The sequence below is a fragment of the Hemibagrus wyckioides genome, linkage group LG07 (assembly GCF_019097595.1).
Source record: "Hemibagrus wyckioides isolate EC202008001 linkage group LG07, SWU_Hwy_1.0, whole genome shotgun sequence".
Lineage (NCBI taxonomy): Eukaryota > Metazoa > Chordata > Actinopteri > Siluriformes > Bagridae > Hemibagrus > Hemibagrus wyckioides.
In genome coordinates, this window is record NC_080716.1 from 20,372,060 (window position 1) to 20,393,552 (window position 21,493).

At 40.4% G+C, this 21,493-nt stretch overlaps 2 protein-coding genes and 1 pseudogene across 3 annotated transcripts; all 3 read left to right on the forward strand.

Annotated features, from left to right (window-relative positions):
• Positions 1-205: 205 nt before the first annotated feature.
• On the forward strand, positions 206-2,939 carry ufsp1 (UFM1-specific peptidase 1 (non-functional)). The gene has a single exon (XM_058393818.1). The coding sequence runs from the start codon at positions 382-384 to the stop codon at positions 1,102-1,104; it is 723 nt and encodes a 240-aa protein (XP_058249801.1). The 5' UTR covers positions 206-381; the 3' UTR covers positions 1,105-2,939.
• A 1,313-nt stretch (positions 2,940-4,252) lies between these two features.
• LOC131356592 (interferon-induced very large GTPase 1-like) lies at positions 4,253-17,598 on the forward strand. Of its 2 annotated transcripts, none has more exons than XM_058395724.1 (6): positions 4,253-4,435; positions 11,457-11,514; positions 11,608-11,713; positions 11,804-12,058; positions 12,162-12,422; positions 12,525-17,598. In XM_058395724.1, the coding sequence occupies exons 2-6, from the start codon at positions 11,494-11,496 to the stop codon at positions 17,204-17,206; spliced, it is 5,325 nt and encodes a 1,774-aa protein (XP_058251707.1). In that variant the 5' UTR covers positions 4,253-4,435; positions 11,457-11,493; the 3' UTR covers positions 17,207-17,598. The 2 variants fall into 2 exon arrangements, with proteins under 2 accessions (XP_058251707.1, XP_058251706.1); XM_058395723.1 differs by having other exon boundaries at positions 11,602-11,713; positions 12,525-17,597.
• A 1,346-nt stretch (positions 17,599-18,944) lies between these two features.
• Positions 18,945-21,466, forward strand: LOC131356434 (ufm1-specific protease 1-like; annotated as a pseudogene).
• The last annotated feature ends 27 nt before the right edge of the window (positions 21,467-21,493 follow it).

Below are 21,493 nucleotides of genomic sequence, written 5' to 3' on the forward strand. Positions count from 1 at the left end.
AAAACTCAAATATTTGGTTTTTAATATAAGCTATTATTAAACAAACTAGATCGTATATAATATTAGCAATTGCAATTTTGTTACTTTTTCCCATAGTGCGGTTTTTATGTAGTATTACTTTATTTTTCAAATACATTTCTACTTAAGTGGAAAATGTAATACAGCTACAGCTAGAAGAAACAGACCCGCGGAACTGTTAAACACAAGCTATTGTCCAGTAGGGACGGAATTTGTAGACGAACATCCCGACATTAGTAGTTGCGTTATAGAACATTTTATTTTTATTAATGAATTAGTGAAATATGTTATGCCTTTATATATCCCGAAAAAGATCTACATAATATTGAATCTATTCTGGCAGGTTTGTTGTTGTTGCACTTCATGGAGAGGAATCGGGAAGAAGATATAGACTGGGGAGAGCGATACAGACTGGATCCGTTTACAACTGTAAACAAAAGTGTAAAAGACTTTCTAGTGCAGAATGCACATGAAGGACTGGCTCTGCCATTGACAGTCTATGAGAGATGTTCTGTTATATCAGGACACTGTGTGTATTATCATTACGGCTGTGATGGACAGGACGACAGAGGCTGGGGTTGCGGATACCGGACTGTTCAGACCATAGGCTCCTGGATCAATAATGGATCTCACGCTGGAAAATCCAGACCACCGCCAAGTCTCCCTGAAATCCAACAAGCTCTAGTTACTATAGGAGACAAACCAGCCTCGTTTATGGGCTCTAAAGAGTGGATAGGGACTTATGAGGCTGCTCTGGTTCTTGACCAACTGTATGATGTCCCCTGCCGGCTGGTGCACGCGCGCAGTGGGGGAACAGAGCTCGAGCAGGCGGCTCAGGACCTGCACCTCCATTTCCTCACCCGGGGATCACCAGTGATGATGGGTGGAGACAGGGACAACTCCTCCAAAGGCATTCTGGGTGTGTGCACCGGGAAAGAAGGCAGCTACCTGCTTATAATGGATCCACACTATTATGGCCCTGTCCCGGATAGGGAGTCTCTGCAAAAGAATGGCTGGGTGGCGTGGAGAAGAGTTCAATCTCTCAACCAGAGCTCCTTCTATAATCTTTGTTTACCACAAACATAACAATGGTTCTGATTCCACTTATTAGTTATGCCTCAGGGTTTGGAAATTTTGTGATTTTACCCAGCAGATTGGTTTTCTAAATTGTTTCTGTTTAATATTCATTCATCTTCAGTAAGCACTTTATCCTGTTCAGGGTTGTGGTAAGTCTGGAGCTTGTCCCAGAAACATTGGTGTGAAAATTATCCCTGGTAGTAGTTCAGTCTTTAAGATGTTGGAATAGTGATCAAAAGGTTGTGAGTTCAAATCCCACTGCTGCCACTATTGGACCCTTGAGCAAGGCCCTTACCCTCATCTGCTCAGTTGTATAAATGAGAAAAATGTAAGTTGCTCTTGATAAGGGCGTTTGACAAATCCCACATATGTAAATAAATCATAGACAATCCAACTAGCAGCATATTTTCAGATAATGGAAGGAGGCTGGAGAACTCAGAGGAAACCCACAGGATCATGGATGCTTAGGATCAAACTGAGGACCCTTGAGCTGTTATGCAGCAACACTACCACTGTATCTGGTCTATATATATATATATATAGTAAATTCTGAAAGTTCTCTGTTAATCAATAAAACCATGTTAATAATATTGTTACATCCTCTCTGGCCCATTAAAAGTTGATAATAGTTGTGATTGTGCCAATAATTTGTTAATGTTGTTTATGTCAAATTATGATATTCAAAAATACACAGTATTTTTAATTAGTATCTAACTAATTTTATTCAACTCAATCTCAATATTTGTACGTGTCTAAAACAAATCCTTGCAGGAATTCTTGTGATTCTCACTGTTTAATTTTTTAATGCGTGCATCGTAGACTCCTGCCTGCTGCAAAATAATGAATTTAATCAATTTTGCAATATGGCTGTAACATTACAATATGTGGAAAAAGTGAAGCACTGTGAATACTTTCTGGATGCACTGTATAACAATTTATCAGTTGATTAGAAAATTGATTTTAAGTGTCACACAAGGGAGACATCTAGATTGAAAGTTGTTGGGAAGCACTGGTTTTAAATTCTGTTTTTTTTTTTCATAAATAAATATCTATATAGCAGCCAACTGAAATCAGCATTTACATACTTCCAATAGGGAGCTAATAGCTTCTTTATCTCTCTTGGATAGTGCTGGAACTGCTCACCAGTGGATCTCTTAATTTAAAATATGCATGCGCTATTACTGATGACTACTACTGTATTAAGTATTTTTTACATTGCTTAGTTTTCAGCAATGTTCTTACTGTTGATCTTTCTCCTTTTGTATTCCCCCTGGGAGGTCAGTAACATACCTAATGAGATATTTTGTTGTCAACTTTTGCAGAAACACGTTGTGTGTGAAACTGGAGCCGTTTCTTCTTTGCATTGTGTTCTCCCCTCTCACACCATTCTTATAAAAGGTTGCTCTGTTTTTTTAACCCTATTATTGTTCCTATTTTAATAAAACTATTTGCTCAGTTGTTCCTTTCATTGTTCCTGCAAAAATAAAGCTGTTTGTTCTGTTATTTAATTTTGTTTGTTCCTATTTTAATAAAACTTTTTGCCCAGTTGTATAACTGAAGTAGTGTTTTCAGTTTCACACTAAATTATATGCCAGCAATTTTCAATGTTAACCATTGCATATTTTAAATGCCGTCTTACCTGCCGTCTATCACCTTTGCCAGATAGCTGGATGTTTTGCCAGTCCATTGTGTGTGAAGTAACAATTTGGTCACTATTTCCTCCATGTTTTCATAGTGTCTTATGATGGATATGCAGTGTTTGGTCCCCACTGATCCTTTTAGACACAGGGTAGCAGTTGGTACTCAACCCTCATTACAATTATCAGATGACAAAATTTATGACTGCACTGTAAGATTGTCAAGTATAAATAAATACTGGTTAAGCAAAACATGATTTATCACGTGTGTGACAAATATTTGTCAGGTGATGTGTGTGATATTGATAATATGCTTATACACAGTTGTGAGTAGTTCCAACACTTTACATTCCATAATCTAACAGACCTAGATCATCTCATCAGTTGACTACTAAATTGCTTCCTGACCTGAAATGGGGGCTTCTGCGGGGGCCTTCTAGGAAAAGGGTAAGCAAACACTAACAACAGTTAGTGTTAGCTTACAGGTTAGTTTTCGTTTATAAAATAAAACCTAAAAATAACCATTAGAGAACGTTCTGTGTATGTTCTCTTTAGGTTGTAACAAAAAAAAAACCTTTCTGCAACGTTCTGGGAAGGTTATTTTTTGTACCCAAAAAATAACCTTAGAGAACGTTCCTAAAACGTTATTATTTGGTTCCCAAAAAAATAACCAAACGGGAACCATATGCTAACGTTAGGGGAACGTTATATGCTGTGACGATAATCATGTCCCTGTGTAAATTAAAAAGAAGACTTACGATACCAGTGCAACAAAATTTATTTTAATTTACGTGCCACACAAACACACACACAAACTTTAACACAAATATAAAAATGAAAAATGTGCAAATCAGTTATATTAACCAAAAATTAAATAAGTTAAATGTAAAAGTATCCAGTATACATAAAGTGCTTTGACTATAAATTGGCATTTAAGAATATCAGCTCACGCACTTTGGAGGTGCTGACACTAAACTTAGGATTCTCAGCTGAATCAGTCTATGATCCGGGTCCGCGAGTCCGCTTTTCTCTGCTATGTTTAATAACTGCATTAATGTTAATGTATAATATATAATCTTCTGTATTGTTTCATAAAAAAAGGCACGGTAGCAGCAATAGGACAAACAAGAATCGGGTTAATTTAGACCTCGGACTCATGAATCATGAGTTAATATGCGGAATCGGATCATTTAACTCGGGTGAGTCAGTCAGGGCCAGTACTAATACACACACTCGTTTGTCCCCGGCGCCCCGCGCGCGCGCGCACACACACACACACACACACAAATGAGCGAAATATAGTTTTGATTTTTTTTTAAATAAATGATAATATGATTAACAGAGGAATAGTACGACTAAATGATTTTAAGTTATTAAAATATATAATTGTTATTAACGTGTTAAAGTAGCAGTCTTCTCTGTCTTCTCTGGCTAACTTTAAGGGGGCGGCGCTCCAGCGCCACCTATTGACCGGCCGCCTGCCTGTACTCACTTTCATATTCACAGAAACGAAACTTTAGATGTATTTCCGTTATAAACGAACCCATAAAGAGGAAAATGAGCTGCGCTCGAATGCGGACGTCATTTTAATGACTTATTAGCTAAATAATATAGTATAGTCCTTCTATTTAAAGGAGGGTTCTGAGGGCATGCGGTGATTCTTTGAAATTTGCTGTTTTCAATCATTTCTTCTAGACAAGCACGTAAGTACAGAGCTGTTTTTTAATATCTGGTTTATCATCAGAGAAGAAAAGCGCATTGCTTAAATATCTTTTACAGAGCACGTGTGTACATACACTTATGTATTTTTAAAAGTTAGAATTGATCTATTATCTTGACAAATATATTTCACAAATATAAATAAAATAAATATCAAACACGTGTCAAGCAATTACTAATTATAATTCAATCAAAGTTATCTTAAGTAAATCACGCTAACATTATTCTCTTCTCTAGCAATTTTATAACTTAATAATACATTTATTACAAAGGGGAACGCGCAAAGATGATGGGTGTGTGTGGATTTTAATGAAACTGAAATGAATTTTATGTAGGTCTGCTACATACTAGTGCGGTACACTAACACATAATGTTTCGCTCGCATCTGTAGGTAGCAGAAATGCAAGGTAAATATCATCAATGCTGAAAACTAAACTGATCACTCTCGTTAGACAATCAGTATCATATAACCATTTATTTGCAATCTCACTATAACATTTTTTATATATATACACACTACCCACAAAAAGTTAAGGATATTCGGCTTTCGGGTGAAATTTCAGGATGCACCTAAAATGCTCTATAACCCTTACAGGTGAACTTAATTTGACCTTCTCTACACTACTGAAAGCACATGTCCAACTGTTCAGTGTTTCAGTACTTTTTGCATAACTTGCTGTTCTCTAACAAGGTGCTTAACGGCAAAATTCACAACTGGTGTCTGATCCATGAATCGACCAATACATTTTCTGGTTCAATTAGAATTGGTATTTAAACAGTTCTCTTCATCATGCTGTTCACATTTTGACATCATGAGACCAAGACAACACCTAACAATTGATCAACAGTACAGGAGGTTCTCAGAGGGAAGTGGCCACTGAGCTTAGTGTCACAGAGTGTCATCAGCAGTTTGCGACAGAGATACAGAGAGACTGGAAGAGTCACAGAAAGGCATAGAAGTGGACATCCTTTGGCCACATCCCACATTGATGACCGCTTCATTGTGAACAGTGCCCTGCGGAACTGGATGATGAATGCCACTCAACTCTGGGCACATGTAAGGGAGGTGAGAGGCACCCAAGTGTCACGTCAGACCATTCGAAACCGTTTACAACTACAGGCCGCCAATGCGCAGCTGCAACAACGACAGTTTGAACCCAGCTCTACAGGCGGAAATGGCGTGCCAAGATCCAAACACCACGCTGTCCCAATTCATCGAAATGGCAATCTGACTTGACAACCTGCGACGCCAGCACCGTGTCACTGCTTCCTCTCGTCTCCCGCCACGCCGCTACCAGGATGTCCCATATGCCCCAGAGGATACTTCTGAGCCCATGCAACTGGGTCGAGCCAGAGTATCAGAGAAAGAACGCCAGCGCCGTACCGACATGTGCCTGTGCTACCACTGCGGTCAACCAGGTCACCAAGTATCACCCTGCCCTGAGAAACCAACCACATCTCAGGTGGGAGAGATTAAAAACTCTGCTAAGGTGTCTTTATCGTCCATACTGCACTATGCTGATCATATGTTTCCTGTCTCAGCGCTACTAGACTCTGGCGCGGCCGTCAACATCATCGATAGCGGCCTCGTAGAGAAGTTACACCTTCCCACTACACCATGCATCCCTCCTCTACGAGTGACGGCCATCAACAACCAACCTATTGGGGAGGGATTCCTTTACCGTCAGACTCAACCCCTTGACCTCCAAATCGGGCTCTTTCACCATGAGAGGACCACGTTCTTCGTCATTTCCTCACCTGCTAACCCAATCGTTTTGGGCTTCAACAGCATGAGCCTCGCATTTCCTGGAGAGACGGGGAACTGACACACTGGTCTCTTCACTGCCAGCGCCATTGTTTCTCTCCCACCTCACCACGTCCGTGCTTCACTACAACAGTAGAAAGCCCTGAACCCAATCCCGCGGTCAGAATTCCCAAGGAGTATGAGGACCTGTGCGAGGTGTTCAGTAAGGAGAGGGCCTTACCTCACCTTCCACCTCACCTTCCACCTTACCTCACCTTCCACCGCATCGTCCTTGGGATTGTGCCATAGAACTGCTACCCAATGCCATGCCACCCAAAAGCCGGATCTACCCTCTATCACTGCCAGAGGACCAAGCCATGGAAGATTATATTGAGGAAGCACTAGCCTCTGGGTTCATTCGCCCCTCTACATCACCTGCTGCTGCTGGTTTCTTTTTTGTGGAAAAGAAGGACGGAGGTCTTCGCCCTTGTATTAATCAATTGATGTTATTCAATCTTCGCTTGAATAACATCACCTTCCGTTACCCATATCCTCTCCCTCTGGTGCCCGCAGCTCTGGAACAACTTCGAGGGGCCACGATTTTCACCAAGCTGGATTTACGGAGGGCTTACAACCTCGTGTGTATCAGGGAGGGGGATGAATGGAAGACGGCATTCCACACGACCCGGGGACACTATGAGTACCTTGTCATGCCCTATGGTCTCACGAACGCCCCCGCCGTGTTCCAGTCTCTAGTTAATGAGATTTTCAGAGACATGTTAAACAAATTCGTCATTGCATATATTGATGATATTTTGATTTACTCCTCCTCCCTCGAAGACCACATCAACCATGTACGCCTTGTTCTGTCCTGCCTTCTACAGCATCACCTCTATGCTAAGTTGGAAAAATGCGAGTTTCAACGTACTACCATCACTTTCCTAGGTCTTTCCTATGTGCTCTCACCGGGGAAGGTGGAGATGGATCAAGCCAAGGTCCGAGCTGTCTCCGAATGGCCCGAACCCATCACAGTTAAGGATTTACAACGCTATCTGGGGTTTGCTAATTTCTACAGGCGTTTTATCAGGAACTATAGCATGACCGCTGGTCCGCTAACCTCCCTTCTTAAAGGAAAGCCTAAGAGACTGTTATGGACAGACCGAGCATGTGCCACTTTTAAAGAACTCAAAACCAGTTTCACCACAGCCCTGATCCTACGGCATCCTGATCCAGACACCCCCTTTGTCGTGGAAGTTGACGCCTCCAGCTCGGGGATTGGTTCCGTCCTATCGCAACGCCAGCCAGATTCCAGGAAACTCCACCCTTGTGCGTACATCTCCAGGAAACTAACCCCAGCAGAGGCAAATTATGATGTGGGCAACCATGAACTCCTCTCGATTAAAACCGCCCTGGAAGAGTGGCGCCACTGGCTGGAGGGGGCACAACACCCCTTTCTGGTTCTCACAGATCACCGTAACCTCGAATATTTACGTGGTGCCAAGCTTCTCAACCCCCGTCAGGCCCGCTGGGTCCTCTTCTTCACCCGCTTTAACTTCTCTGTCACCTACCGTCCAGGCTCCAAGAACGGCAAAGCTGACGCGCTCTCCCGCCAAGTAGAGATAAAAGACTCGCAATCTCAGTCTGATCCCATTCTGCTGCCCTCTGTTATCCTGGCCCCTGTACAATGGAACCTAATGGAGGAAATCAGGAGAGCTCATGTGGACCAAGCTCTGCCCGCAGCCTGCCCTGCAACCAAGCTTTATGTGCCTGTCACTCTTCGTCCTAGAGTTTTACAGTGGGTGCATGAGGTGCCCAGCAGTGGCCATCCGGGTATTCGCCGCACCACAGAACTCACCCAGCGCCGTTTCTGGTGGCCCTCTCTCAGTTCCGACGTTGGGGATTATGTGAGATCTTGCTCCACCTGTGCCCAGTCACACACTAGCCGCCAGCTTCCCAAGGGTCTGCTTGAACCACTGCCCATCCCACGCCGTCCCTGGTTGCACATTGCGGTGGACTTCCTGACGGATCTCCCAGCCTCGGACGGGTTCACTGCGATCCTAGTCGTCATTGACCGGTTTTCCAAAGCCTGCAAACTAATACCACTCAAAGGACTAGCCACAGCCATGGAAACAGCAACCATGCTCTTTCACCAGGTTTTCCGTCACTACGGACTCCTGGAGGACATTGTGTCAGACAGAGGATCTCAGTTCACCTCACACGTTTGGCGGGAGAACCCTCTCCGGAATACTAATTGCTCACGTGACTCACTGACTGGTTTCCCACGGACATAAATACCCCACGCACGCATTGTTTTACGCGAAGTATCGTCCTCACGTGACCTACTGAGTGTTTCTGTGTTTGAGAGTTATTTTGTGAATGATCCTTGCCTGTTTTCCACATCCAATTCTTGCCTTGCCTCCGATATTGATTTCTGTGCATGACCCTGCCTGTTTCTCTGACTACGCGCTTCGTTTTGTGCTTTCGGTTTTGTTTTCTCGTCCCAGTGGTTTTCCGGTTTTTGACTCACGTTTGTTTTTTGACTGCGATTTTGCCTGTGTGATTATAATTAATAAAGATCCGCTTATGGATTTGACTCCTGCGGCCTCCGGCTCCTCATTACAGCTCTCCACCAGTTTCTCACATTGCTGTTGGGGAACTTTACAGCTTAGCTTTGCTTGATGGTTTGTGATCATCCATCTCCCTCTTGATGACATTCCAGAGGTTTTCAACAGGGTTCAAATCTGAAGATTGGGCAGTGGTCCAGAGCTGTATATAGCCCTTGTTAAATCATTTGGGACAGAATTACTGCATTTTTGAGTGTGTGTAATTGTTTTTGATCGGAAGCTGGTGATGAAGGTGATGAACTTGAATCATCCATTTGTTCAATCTCATTGCTTTCATGGATAAAGTGGTAGCAGTGTTTTGGTTCACATATAGTTCTAACAAAGCTCCTTGGCTGTTATTGTTGTTATTGCTTTCAGCATTTTTGTTAACCTCAAAGGTAGTGAGGTCAATAAGCTGGTCGGCAGTTGGAAAGTAAAAAGAAAAAATATATGGAGCTCAATTAAATATTGCACCAATTTTGTGATTGGCTGTTGTGGTGTGGGGCCATGGTGGGCCAAGCTTCTGAGTGGGTCAGCTATAATCCCCAAGAAAGCCTGGCCTGTTCGAAAAACATAATAATGTGTCGATACTTGCCTGGGGTTACTAACCCCAGTGTAAAAAGGAAACAACGAAGGAAACCAAAAAAAGAAAAGTAGAAGTTTTAATAAGTGGCAAACTGGGCACGAAAGGCTCGTATATCACTCCACGTATCATATAATGTATTGTGAGGACTGTCTGCTGGACGTATTCTGTGATGTAGTTAATCCCATTTTTTTACTAGTAGAATTTATGACTGACTAGTAACTTAGCAACTTGTAAATTAAGTAGCCAAATTGGCTGGTGAATAAAAAAGTTAATGCCTGTGTATGAAATCTAATGTTTACCACTAAAAAAAAGACTGATATAACAGGGCAGACTGACAAATCGGGATGATTCATGTAATGAAGCACTATTTACATATAGCATATATATATATATATATATATATATATATATATATATATATATATATATATATATATATATATATATATATATATATATATATATATAGACTGAACAAAATTATAAATGCAACACTTTTGTTTTTGCCCCCATTTTTCATGAGCTGAACTCAAAGATCTAAGACTTTTTCTATGTACACAAAAGGCCTATTTCTCTCAAATATTGTTCACAAATCTGTGTTAGTGAGCACTTCTCCTTTGCCGAGATAATTCACAACAATGGGCCTCAGGATCTCGTCATGGTATCTCTGTGCATTCAAAATGCCATCAATAAAATGCACCTGTGTTCGTTGTCCATAACATATGCCTGCCCATACCATAACCTCAATGCCACCATGGGCCACTCGATCCACAATGTGACATCAGCAAACCGCTCACCCACACGACGCCATACACACTGTGGAATAAAAATCTATTGTACTCACTACCAAACAATCTGACTCCAGCTCCACACTGACCCGACAGCTCAGTCTGAGCGAGACTCACTGTAAAATAGGACTCCTAACTAAATAAGCCAATCCAGCAGACTAGATGAATGCAGATAAGAGATTTTATTTGTAATCAGCGCTGATACAAGAATTGAGATGCTCACGCATGAACGTCCCAACAACCTCTACCAGGGGAACTCCAACCACAGCCTTTATATACATTCTCCTTATCTCTCCAAATGTAACACATCACTGGCTCTTTGCTGAGACAGTCCCGCCTATTTTTCTTTTTTGGAACTTTAGGTTCTTTTTTACACCATTATCTTTGAATTTAAAATTTCTCGAATACCATTATAATTAAACTTTCCTGAATTATTATATTAAAAAATTGGGCGTTTCCGCCCCCACCAGTGGGATTGCCTTCAGCCTCACTCTCTCCAACACCTCATTCTCTCTCAGGAGACAACATGGGTAAGTTCTCGGTTCTTCTGGGGCCAACACCCTTCTTTTTACTTTTTTCCACATTGCGCTCTACATTCCACGGCTTCATGATTTATTTGCTGTCTTCTACATATGTAATCTAGATATTTCACCTGGTACCACCATCGCCGTCCAGCACACGCTGCGTTTACTTCGCAATGAGATCCTTGCCGCTCAAGGTACCAGTGGAGTGAAAATAGGCCATGATGACCTAGAGTGCATCTCTGCCATTGATTGGTCCAAATTTGGAAAGCCTGGTACAGCTGAGAAAGCTTGCCAGACTGACATCATTGACACAGCTGCCTGTTCTCTAAAGCCCTTGCAGACTTCGTGCAAGGCCCGCGACCGAGCTACATGTCGCGTTAAACCCTATATTGTTCTGAAGCTCAAACGATCTAATGAATAAACCTTACCTGAGAACTCACTCATGCTGTCCCCTGGTTATTTCATACAATCATCAAACACACTGCATACACATATTCTTAATTACAAAATTATCTCCCACAATATATAAACATTGTTCAGAACCCATAAAAAACTAATCTACACTTTATGTTTACATTGCTAATTTTTTTGAGCTGCTAAACAGACTTTCATTGTTTTTAAAACAATTACAGTAAAGATTCTATTCTATTCTTTTATAATGAGTAACATTTTTCGATGTTTTATATATGTTGTTGCTGTCTATAACATGACTTCTCTGTGTCTAAATACTTAAAATATATCTTGTGTTTGGTTTGTACAGTTGGCCAGTGAAGACTGATTTTACTATACTATGCATAATGGAGAGTTCTGATGAAGAGGTATTTGATTTTATAGATTGATATTTCAGACTGTTTATACATATTTACTCAAACTCATTATTCAAAACTTTGTTCAAATATTTCCAGATCAAGCAATTTGAAGACGCCAGAGATTTCTTTGACAAAGATCTACAACTAAGTCTTTCTGAAAAACAGTCTGCAGAGTCACATCTAAAAGAGGAGAAAGTCACTTCAGAAGGTATTGCTATAAAAACATTGACATCACTTTCCAACACAAACACAACAGCTTATCGTGAGTGCTTAATTAAAATATTTTTGTTCTTCACAGATGTCCCTGCACCATTTAACATTTCAGTACAGACCATTGGGACTGATTTTGCTAGACTTCAGTGGAATTGCTTAGACAGCATATCAACATATGAGCTGAGGTGCAGCAGCAGCACATCCTCAAGCATCCAGACACTGTCACAGCATTATGCTGAAGTGTCAGGCCTGCACCCAGGCACGGAGTACACTTTTACTGTGGTCGCAGTCTCAGACAATGGAAACCAGAGTTCAACAGCCAAAGTGTCTGCATATACAAGTAATAACAATTTTAGTGTTTTTACATTAAAGTGACATATGTCTAATAACATCTCCATTTAATTTACCATAACTTTACTACTCCAACTCTCTTTTCATTACAGTTCCAAACCCACCTGAAAGTATCAAAGTTAAGAATATCGGTAGTACATCAGTTACTCTAACCTGGCATCCACCTGCATCCTTAGAACAGAAATACCATGTGCTGTGTTCCCACAATGGTGTGACTGTTCATGAAGAAAAAACAGAAATGAACACACTTGTTTTCAATAACTTGTCTCCTGGAAAAATGTACTCCTTCCACATTGCAACAGTGCTTATGAATGGCAGCACAAGCGAGACAGCTGGGTTAGATGCTCGTACTCGTAAGTATTTATACACTTTGCAAATTTTATAGCAGATGATTTTTATCCAAACCTTTGATTAGGAGTATGAGATGGTTTCTTTTATTTATTTTTTCTTAATAGTAACCAGTCTCGAGAGCTTTCTTCAGGACTTTGGGCTGAAGCAACACCTCACTGATAAACTCTCACTGAGTACTGTACTACAGATAGACAAGAGCACAGTGACAGATGATCCAGCACAGACTCTATCAGATTTACCTTGCCTTTTCCTCAAAAAAATCCTGATGGTGAATGTGACTGCACGAAGTGTCAAATGTGCTCCATCAACTGATGAGGATGAAGATATTGATTTGGATTTGTATAGTGATCTGGAGAGTCTTGTTCTCAACCAGGACGTTAGTCATAAAGTCAATCCTTTAGACATCATAACTGCACTCTTCCTTTGCTCAGACAGTTTTCTTCAACAAGAGATTGCCTTGAAAATGTCTATGTGCCAGTTCTCTGTGCCTTTACTGCTTCCTAATTGTGACACACAGCAGAGCATGCTCATGCTTTGGGCCTTAAGAGATATTGTGAAGAAATACAGACCACACTCCTTGTCTGATCCAAGAGGGTTTGTGGAAGACAGGATTGTTCTAGCTGACTTACACCTAGTGTCTTTTGTAAGACTTGGAGACTGCAGCATTTCTAAATCTCAAATCTTGAACAAACTGCTCAGTAATCCACAGCAATATCATGACACATTTGTGCACCGTGACATGGACTGTGGAGACATCCCAAGAAACATATCAGATGGTTTGGTGGAGATCAGCTGGTACTTACCTTGTGGAAATAAAAACATAGACATTTTCCCAGAACCTGTGGCTATTGCAAACCTAAGAGGGGACATAAGTACATTTGAGACTCAGTACTCATTCCTTTGTCAGATTTCTACAGCAGTTTTTGTGTTCTTTGACAATTTGGACACAAACTATCAGCTGCTCACCAATACACATGTAAAAGCACAGTTGTTTTTGGTGGGTAATGCACACAGCAAAGCCTTCAACCTGGATTTGTTGAAAAGAACAGCTGCTGCACTGAACTTGACAAAAAGCAAGATCATTCTAAAGAACAAACAAAATGATGCAGATTTTGTCAAGAGCCTGTGTTGTGCTGTGAGTGATGTTGTCAAAAATAATTCTATGACTGTACAACTTGAGAAGATGACCACAGTTGCTTATGAATTTGGAATTTCGATTGATGAAGACAATAAGGAGTGCCAAAATGCAAAAGAAAATGCAAAGGCAATCACTAGCAAGATACAGGACACACTAAAGTTTAAGGAAAAACATCTCCCTTTGCAGGGTGAGATCTGGAAGAAACTGGGAAAAATAGAGAAAGAGGAGTGTAGGCTTCGTAAAGCTGGGGATAAGAACATTCAGATGTATAAAGGTGAACTTGCTGAACAGAAGATGGAACTCAGGAAGCAGCAAAGCAGCTATGAAATGTCAGAAGCCATGTCCTGCTTCATAAGTGCACTGTCAAGTTCCACTCTTGAGAGATCTTTCTTCCTGAAATGGATGCGAATGAATCTGGACAATTTATCCCGCAAAAAACTTTCTGATCTGAGAGAAAAGTACAAGGAGAAATGTCAAGAATCATCTGAGAAGAAGGATGAGATTGCAGAACTTGACAGGCAGATCTCAAACAGTGCTTTAGGAATTGAACACTTTTTGAGGGAAATGGGTCAGCTGTATGAAGCTGCTGTCTCCCTTCCAGAAAATCTACAATCACGACAACAAATGCTACACTTACCCAAACTGTGTGCTGAGCTCCTGTTACAGGGATTCCCTCTTGAACTAGTTGATGGAGATGCTTCAAATATACCACTAAAGTGGATTAGTGATGTATTGAAAAAGCTGAATACTTTAGTACAAACTAAGAAGAAGATCAGGGTAGTCACAGTATTAGGAGTGCAGAGCACAGGAAAGTCTACCCTACTAAACACCATGTTTGGGGTTCAGTTTGCAGTCAGCAGTGGAAGATGCACACGAGGAGCGTTCATGTTGATGATCAAAGTCACAGACAAATTCAGAGAAGTACTTAACTGTGATCATTTAGTGATCATTGACACTGAGGGACTGAAATCACCTGAGCTGGCACAGCTAGATGACAGCTATGAACATGACAATGAACTGGCTACACTTGTTGTTGGACTGAGTGACATTACCATCATCAACATTGCCATGGAGAACTCTACAGAAATGAAGGACATTCTGCAGATTGTGGTGCATGCATTCCTCAGGATGAAGGAAGTAGGCAAAAAACCCATGTGTGCATTCGTACATCAGAATGTAGCTGATGTCTCAGCACATGACAAAAACATGAGAGACAGGAAGCTTCTCTTAGAGCAGCTGAATGAGATGACTGAGGCAGCAGCCAAGATGGAAAACAAAGAAATGTACAAGAAGTTTACTGATGTAATGGAGTATGATCCAGAGACTGGTAACTGGTATATACCTGGGCTCTGGCATGGAAACCCACCAATGGCACCAGTGAATGCAGGCTACTCTGAAACTGTCTATGACTTCAAAAAGAACATAATAAACATTCTTGTAAACAAAAAGATATCTACCAACAACATAGAAGAATTTCTGGAGTGGACAAAAAGCTTATGGAATGCAGTAAAATATGAAAATTTCATATTCAGCTTTAGGAACAGCTTGGTAGCTGATGCATACATGAAGCTGTGCACTGAATTCCATAAATGGGAATGGTCTTTCAAAAAGGACATGTATAAGTGGTTAACATCTGCTGAAACCAGGGTGTCCAATTTTGAGATCATGAAATCACAATCTGACAAGACAAACCTACAAGATTTACTGAGGACCCTGAAAGACGAGGCCTCCTCAGAGCTTGATAAATGGGAAAAGACCATTTTGGAAAACCTCAGCAAATACTTTGAGCAAACAGAGGGTCATGTCTATCTCGTGGAAAAGTACAAAGAAGACTTTGTGAACAGTGCAAAATCCCTTAGGAGGGAAACAGAAAACTCAGTGCTGAATAAACTAGAGGCAGTTATTGAGATTAGGAAAGGGAAGAATAATTTGGACAACATCAAGAAAACACATACTGACAAAATGGAAAAGAAAGTCCTCAAACTTCTGGAGGAGCTCCGGAAAAACAGATGTTCAGAAAGTATGTCTGAGGAGGAACTTGACAACATCTTTGAAAGCATGTGGCAGGAAACACTGGAAGAATTGTCATTTAAAGGCTTGAAGAGACAAATAATATCTGACAGTGTTTTTAACCATTTACGAATGAACATGAAACAAAAAGGAAGCTCTGTTTCTCAGAAGTTAAACAAAGTGAATCTGGATCAATACGGCAAAGAGATGTTTGTTGTTACACCGGACAATTTTTTAAAAAAAATGTTTCATCATGTTTACAAATCTGAACAAACAGTGAGACTGCAAGAGATGTCAGACAGTGTCATTGACACATGTATTCAGTTAATTAATGACAAGATAGAAGGAAAATCAGATTACCATGACACCTACATTCAGGAGATCCTTCAGATAATTGATACAAAATTGACTTCATCCAAGAAAATTAATTTTTCTGATGAATTTGAACTCTCTCTGAAGCTGCACATTTGTGCTATTTCTGCAAGAGAATTCCAGGCCATGCATGACAGTTTTATTGAAGAGAACGACCCACGCAGATCCCTTGAGCAATTCAAAGAGAAGTACCGTGCTGATTTCAAAGATCTGTTCAGTGATCGTGATCAGTGTCAGAGGAAGGCTGAAGAATTCACAAAACTCTGCCTGAGCCCTGCAGTTGAGACATTCATCTGTAACTCACTGGGACTAGACATTATTGATACAATGCTGCAAGGGGAACATGCATTTCAATTCAGCACACGCTCATTTTTTCAGTACTCTATATTAAAACAACTTCTGGATGCCAGTAATTTTAAGATCTATGTGGCCTACATACGATCATATGAGCACTTTGTGAAAGACTGGATATTACAACAAATTGAAGACAGATTTTCTAAAGGAAACAAACTTTTTGAGTTGGAAGAGCAGCATCTAAAAGGAATTACAATGGAGATAAGAGAGGCCATCAGAAAAGCACAACAGGTAACAAATGAAAATGACAGCTTAAATGGATTCATACAAAAAATATGCAGAGAGCTTGGAAAAAAACTTGTCATTCCAAATTATGCAGCAGTCATGGTTTTGAACAATGCCAAACGGGAGCAATTTGTCCACTGGCTCACACAGTCTGTGGAGGAAATGGAAGAATCACTGAAGACTAAGTTCAAGAAGGATAACATTCTGAGCAAACTGAAAACACTCAAAATCAAACCCCAGGATGAGCTGTTCAAGCGTGTATTTGGCTGTGGGAAACAGTGTCCATTCTGCAAAGCACCATGTGAAGCAGGAGGAGAAGCTCATACACATCACTCTGCTTCTGTACACAGACCTAAAGGACTTGGTTTGTACAGGTATGAGGACTCAGAGAAATTAGTCACTAACATTTGTTCCACTGATGTGAACACTGAAGCAATGTTCAGATGCCTAGAGACCCGATATAAGTACCATCCTTACAAGAAATACAGGGAGATCTTTCCAGACTGGCACATCCCTGCAGATCCCAGCATACAGGCCTCAGACTACTGGAAATATGTGATGGCAAAATTTAATGATCAGTTTGCAAAAGAATATAAAGCAAAACCTGCACATATTCCCTCAGTGTGGAAAAAAATCTCAAAGCAACAAGCAGAAAAAAGTTTGAAGGAGTGTTTTAGTATCAAGTAAATACTAATGAAAAATCATCAGGATAAGGGAGTTTAAAGAACACTTTTGGCTTGATTTCAAAATGCTATCAGAGTGTTTTTTCTGATCCTGCCACTAGTACATCCCATGACAACTTAAAATCACCCATTTTAGAGTGTAAATGGATTTTTTCAGGGTCTTTTCTTTTAACTTTCTCTTTAAAATTCCAACTAGAGAGAATACTGTGCAATTTAATGATACTAAAAAGCATAAGAATTACAATCATGTCTTTGGATATTAAACTTCACTGATTAATGATTTTTTCCCCTTTAACTAGATTTTTTTGTGTGTGTACTTTTCTCTTTCTTAGTGGGTGTTTAGGTGACTGTTGATTTCTTAAAACTAAATAAAATTAAATTTAAAATCTGACTCATTATCATTTCATTAACAGTCAATTTAAATATATTTATGCAACATTGTTATGTCTATGTAACATTAAATCAAAACTTAGATCTTAGTTCATAGAAACGTGATGGTATGATACTAAAGTCATCACAATATTTTTGCCCTGTAATCAAAATCAGTGTAACCTGTTTAACTTTCAGTAAACCTGTGATTCTGTCTAAAACAAACATTCATGTTTATAAATATATATGGATTACATTATCAGGAACATCTGTACAAATACACATTCATGCAATTATGTAATCAGACAATTAATTAAAACAAGCAAAGTCTAAGTATAGTTTTCCTAATAAAGTTCCCAGGAGTATCATAGTATAAATATATCATTCTGTTGAAATAATTATTATAATGATTACAATCCAGGTGTAACTACTATTTTAATAACACATCACATAATGAATTAAAAATCATCTTGTAGTGGAGCACAAAATTCAGGTTAGCATTCTCACTTCTAAAATGAACAGGTATGAGTATAGAGATCAACTCCTAACACAGAGTGTATAAACTGTCAAATTAAGATGTGGTGTAATTCAGATCAGTAAAATTATACAGTTGCATTCCAAAGGTATAACAATTAAAAGCTTGATTATTTTGTTTATGAATTTGAGATCAAAAGATGAATGAGATGACACAAATATGGCTTTCATTTTCTGATATTTACATCTACATATTTGTAATTAAAAACCACTGGAGTGGACTTATATACTACTACGACTACTACTACTACCGTCCAGTGGTGGTAAAAATGATTCTTTTTAAAGACTCGGGTTTCGTCGAGTCACTCAATAAAATTAATAGAGTCAGTGATTAATTTTGCGTCAGTGATTTATTTATAAATTCGTTTCCTCTACAAACTCTATTCATGCTGGGAAATAGTGGTGGATTTTTTTTTTTTACCCCAGGGGGGTTGCTAGGGCTAATCATTATCAATAGGGCTCAAGCTCCGAGTGATTTTAATCTAGTCCAGAATGTTTTTTCCTGAATTTTGCCCCCAGAGTGTAGAGGAATTAAACAAATTAGATCGTATATAATATTAACAATTGTAATTTTGTTACTTTTTCCCATAGTGCTGTTTTTCTGAAGTATTACTTCATTTTTTCATTTTTCAAATACATTGCTACTTAAGTGGAAAATGTAATAGAGCAACAGCTACAAGAAACAGAAAACCGCGCCACCCGATTGAGCCGCCCTGGGCGGACCAAATATCTGCGCGGCCCAATGGACAGAGCAGCGCGACAGTCCGGATAGCGCAGAGATGAGCTGGTTTCCTTGCGCAGTCCAGTGGATGGCGCAGCGCAGACCAGTTTCAGTCGAGCAGCATGGACCAATTTGAGCAGCGCTGCTCGAACCACAAACCTGTGTGACCCGCTGGGCACAATTCTCTTCAATTGTATTCACAATTCACCCACAATTCTCTGCTAGAAAGCGCAAGTGCAGACCAGGCTCGGCAAGGCGCATATGGAAACAATATAGTCCTGACATTTTGAATAAAATTGACGAGGCTTTGGAAAACAGAAGAAACACTTCACAAAATGCAGAAAATTAAGTTAGAAGGCTTTTTATTTGTCAAGTTTGAACACAAACGAGACCAGCAACACAATCGAGACCAAAATTTAAAATTCCTGCTTTGAACATCTCCTTCTGTTGCAACTCATGCATGTAATTCCATGAAGTAAGCAGTTTCCAATAAGGAAAAATAAACATTAGAAATAAACAGTTCAAATTCATCCTGTCTGGCAATATTGTTGTAGCCTAAGCTTCCGTGTGCACTTTAAACTACAGAGGAGAATTGTGGGTAAAATTGATGGTGGGCGGAATCTATTTCCATCAGAGTCGCGCAATTTGAGCAGCGCTGCTCAAGTTGGTCCATGCTGCTCGACTGAAACTGGTCTGCGCTGCGCCATCCACTGGGCTGCGCAAGTAAACCACCTCATCTCTGCGTTATCCAGATTGTCGCGCTGCTCTGTCCATTGGGCCGCGCAGATATTTGGTCCGCCCAGGGCGGCTCAATCGGGTGGCGTGGTTTCGTCCCACTTTTGATGTGTTTGGCTTCCCATAGTTCTTGCACTTCATGGAGAGGAATCGGGAAGAAGATATAGACTGGGGAGAGCGATACAGACTGGATCCGTTTACAACTGTAAACAAAAGTGTAAAAGACTTTCTAGTGCAGAATGCACATGAAGGACTGGCTCTGCCATTGACAGTCTATGAGAGATGTTCTGTTATATCAGGACAGTGTGTGTATTATCATTACGGCTGTGATGGACAGGACGACAGAGGCTGGGGTTGCGGATACTGGACTGTTCAGACCATAGGCTCCTGGATCAATAATGGATCTCACGCTGGAAAATCCAGACCACTGCCAAGTCTCCCTGAAATCCAGCAAGCTCTAGTTACTATAGGAGACAAACCAGCCTCGTTTATGGGCTCTAAAGAGTGGATAGGGACTTATGAGGCTCTTGACCAACTGTATGATGGCACTTATGAGGCACTTGGTTCTTGACCAACTGTATGACGCCCCCTGCCGGCTGGTGCACGTGCGCAGTGGGGGAACAGAGCTCGAGCAGGCGGCTCAGGGCCTGCACCTCCATTTCCTCACCTGGGGATCACCAGTGATGATGGGTGGAGATGGACAAGTCCTCCAAAGGCATTCTGGGTGTCTGCACCAGGAAAGAAGGCAGCTACCTGCTTATAATGGATCCACACTATTATGGCCCTGTCCCGGATAGGGAGTCTCTGCAAAAGAATGGCTGGGTGGCGTGGAGAAGAGTTCAATCTCTCAACCAGAGCTCCTTCTATAATTATTGTTTGCCACAAACATAACAATGGTTCTGATTTGACTTTTAGTTATGCCTCAGGTTTGTAACCCTAGTCAAGGGAAAACACTAAAATGTGTAGGACATGGGGTATTCTAGGACAAGGGTTTGGAAATTTTGTGATATTACCCAGCAGATTGGTTTTCTAAACTGTTTCTCATTAATATTCATTCATCTTCAGTAAGCACATTATCCTGTTCAGGGTTGTGGTAAGTCTGGAGCTTGTCCCAGAAACACTGGTGTGACAATTAACCCTGGTAGTAGTTCAGTCTTTAAGATGTTGGAATAGTGATTAAAAGGTTGCGAGTTCAAATCCCGCTGCTGCCACTACTGGACCCTTGAGAAAGGCCCTTACGCTCAGCTGTATAAATGAGAAAAATGTAAGTTGTTTTTGATAAGGGTGTCTGACAAATCCCATATATGTAAATAAGTCTTAGACAATCCAACTAGCAGCATATTTTCAGATAGTGCGAGGAGGCTGGAGAACTCAGAGGAAACCCACAGGATCATGGATGTTTAGGATCAAACTGAGGACCCTTGAGATGTGATGCAGCAACACTACTACTGTATCTAGTATATTTAATAAATTCCGAAAGTTCTCTGTTGATTAGTAAAACCATGATAATGATATTGTTACATCCTTATTAAAAGTTGACAATAGTTGTACATGTGCCAATAATTTGTTAATGTTATGTCAAGTTATGATATTCAAAATTCACAGTATTGATTTTAGTGCAAACTTCAAATTATTTTCACTACCTCATTTTTATTCGACTGTGTTAAATGCCAACAAGCAATTGTAAATAAGAAAATGTCAGGTGTGCATGCAGATATGATGGCGATGAAAATCCAATTCAATTAAAACTGCATAATAGATGCATGCAGTTATGTTTTTCATAACAATATTCTAACAAGATTAGGTAATCATTATGATAGCGTCTTGTGCCCTCTTGTGGGCAATATAATACACACACACACTTCATAAGTACATGTATAAAAGTATTTTAAAGACATACCTTTGGTTTGGGATCCATTGAAAGTATTCAAT

Bases quoted from the DNA above. Each gene is read 5' to 3' on its own strand.
- ufsp1 (XM_058393818.1), top strand. From the start codon at position 382: ATGGAGAGGAATCGGGAAGAAGATATAGACTGGGGAGAGCGATACAGA.
- LOC131356592 (XM_058395723.1), top strand. From the start codon at position 11,494: ATGGAGAGTTCTGATGAAGAG. The intron at 12,059-12,161 runs GTAATAACAATT...TTTTCATTACAG, and splicing joins CAAAGTGTCTGCATATACAA to TTCCAAACCCACCTGAAAGT. The intron at 12,423-12,524 runs GTAAGTATTTAT...TTTTCTTAATAG, and splicing joins TGGGTTAGATGCTCGTACTC to TAACCAGTCTCGAGAGCTTT.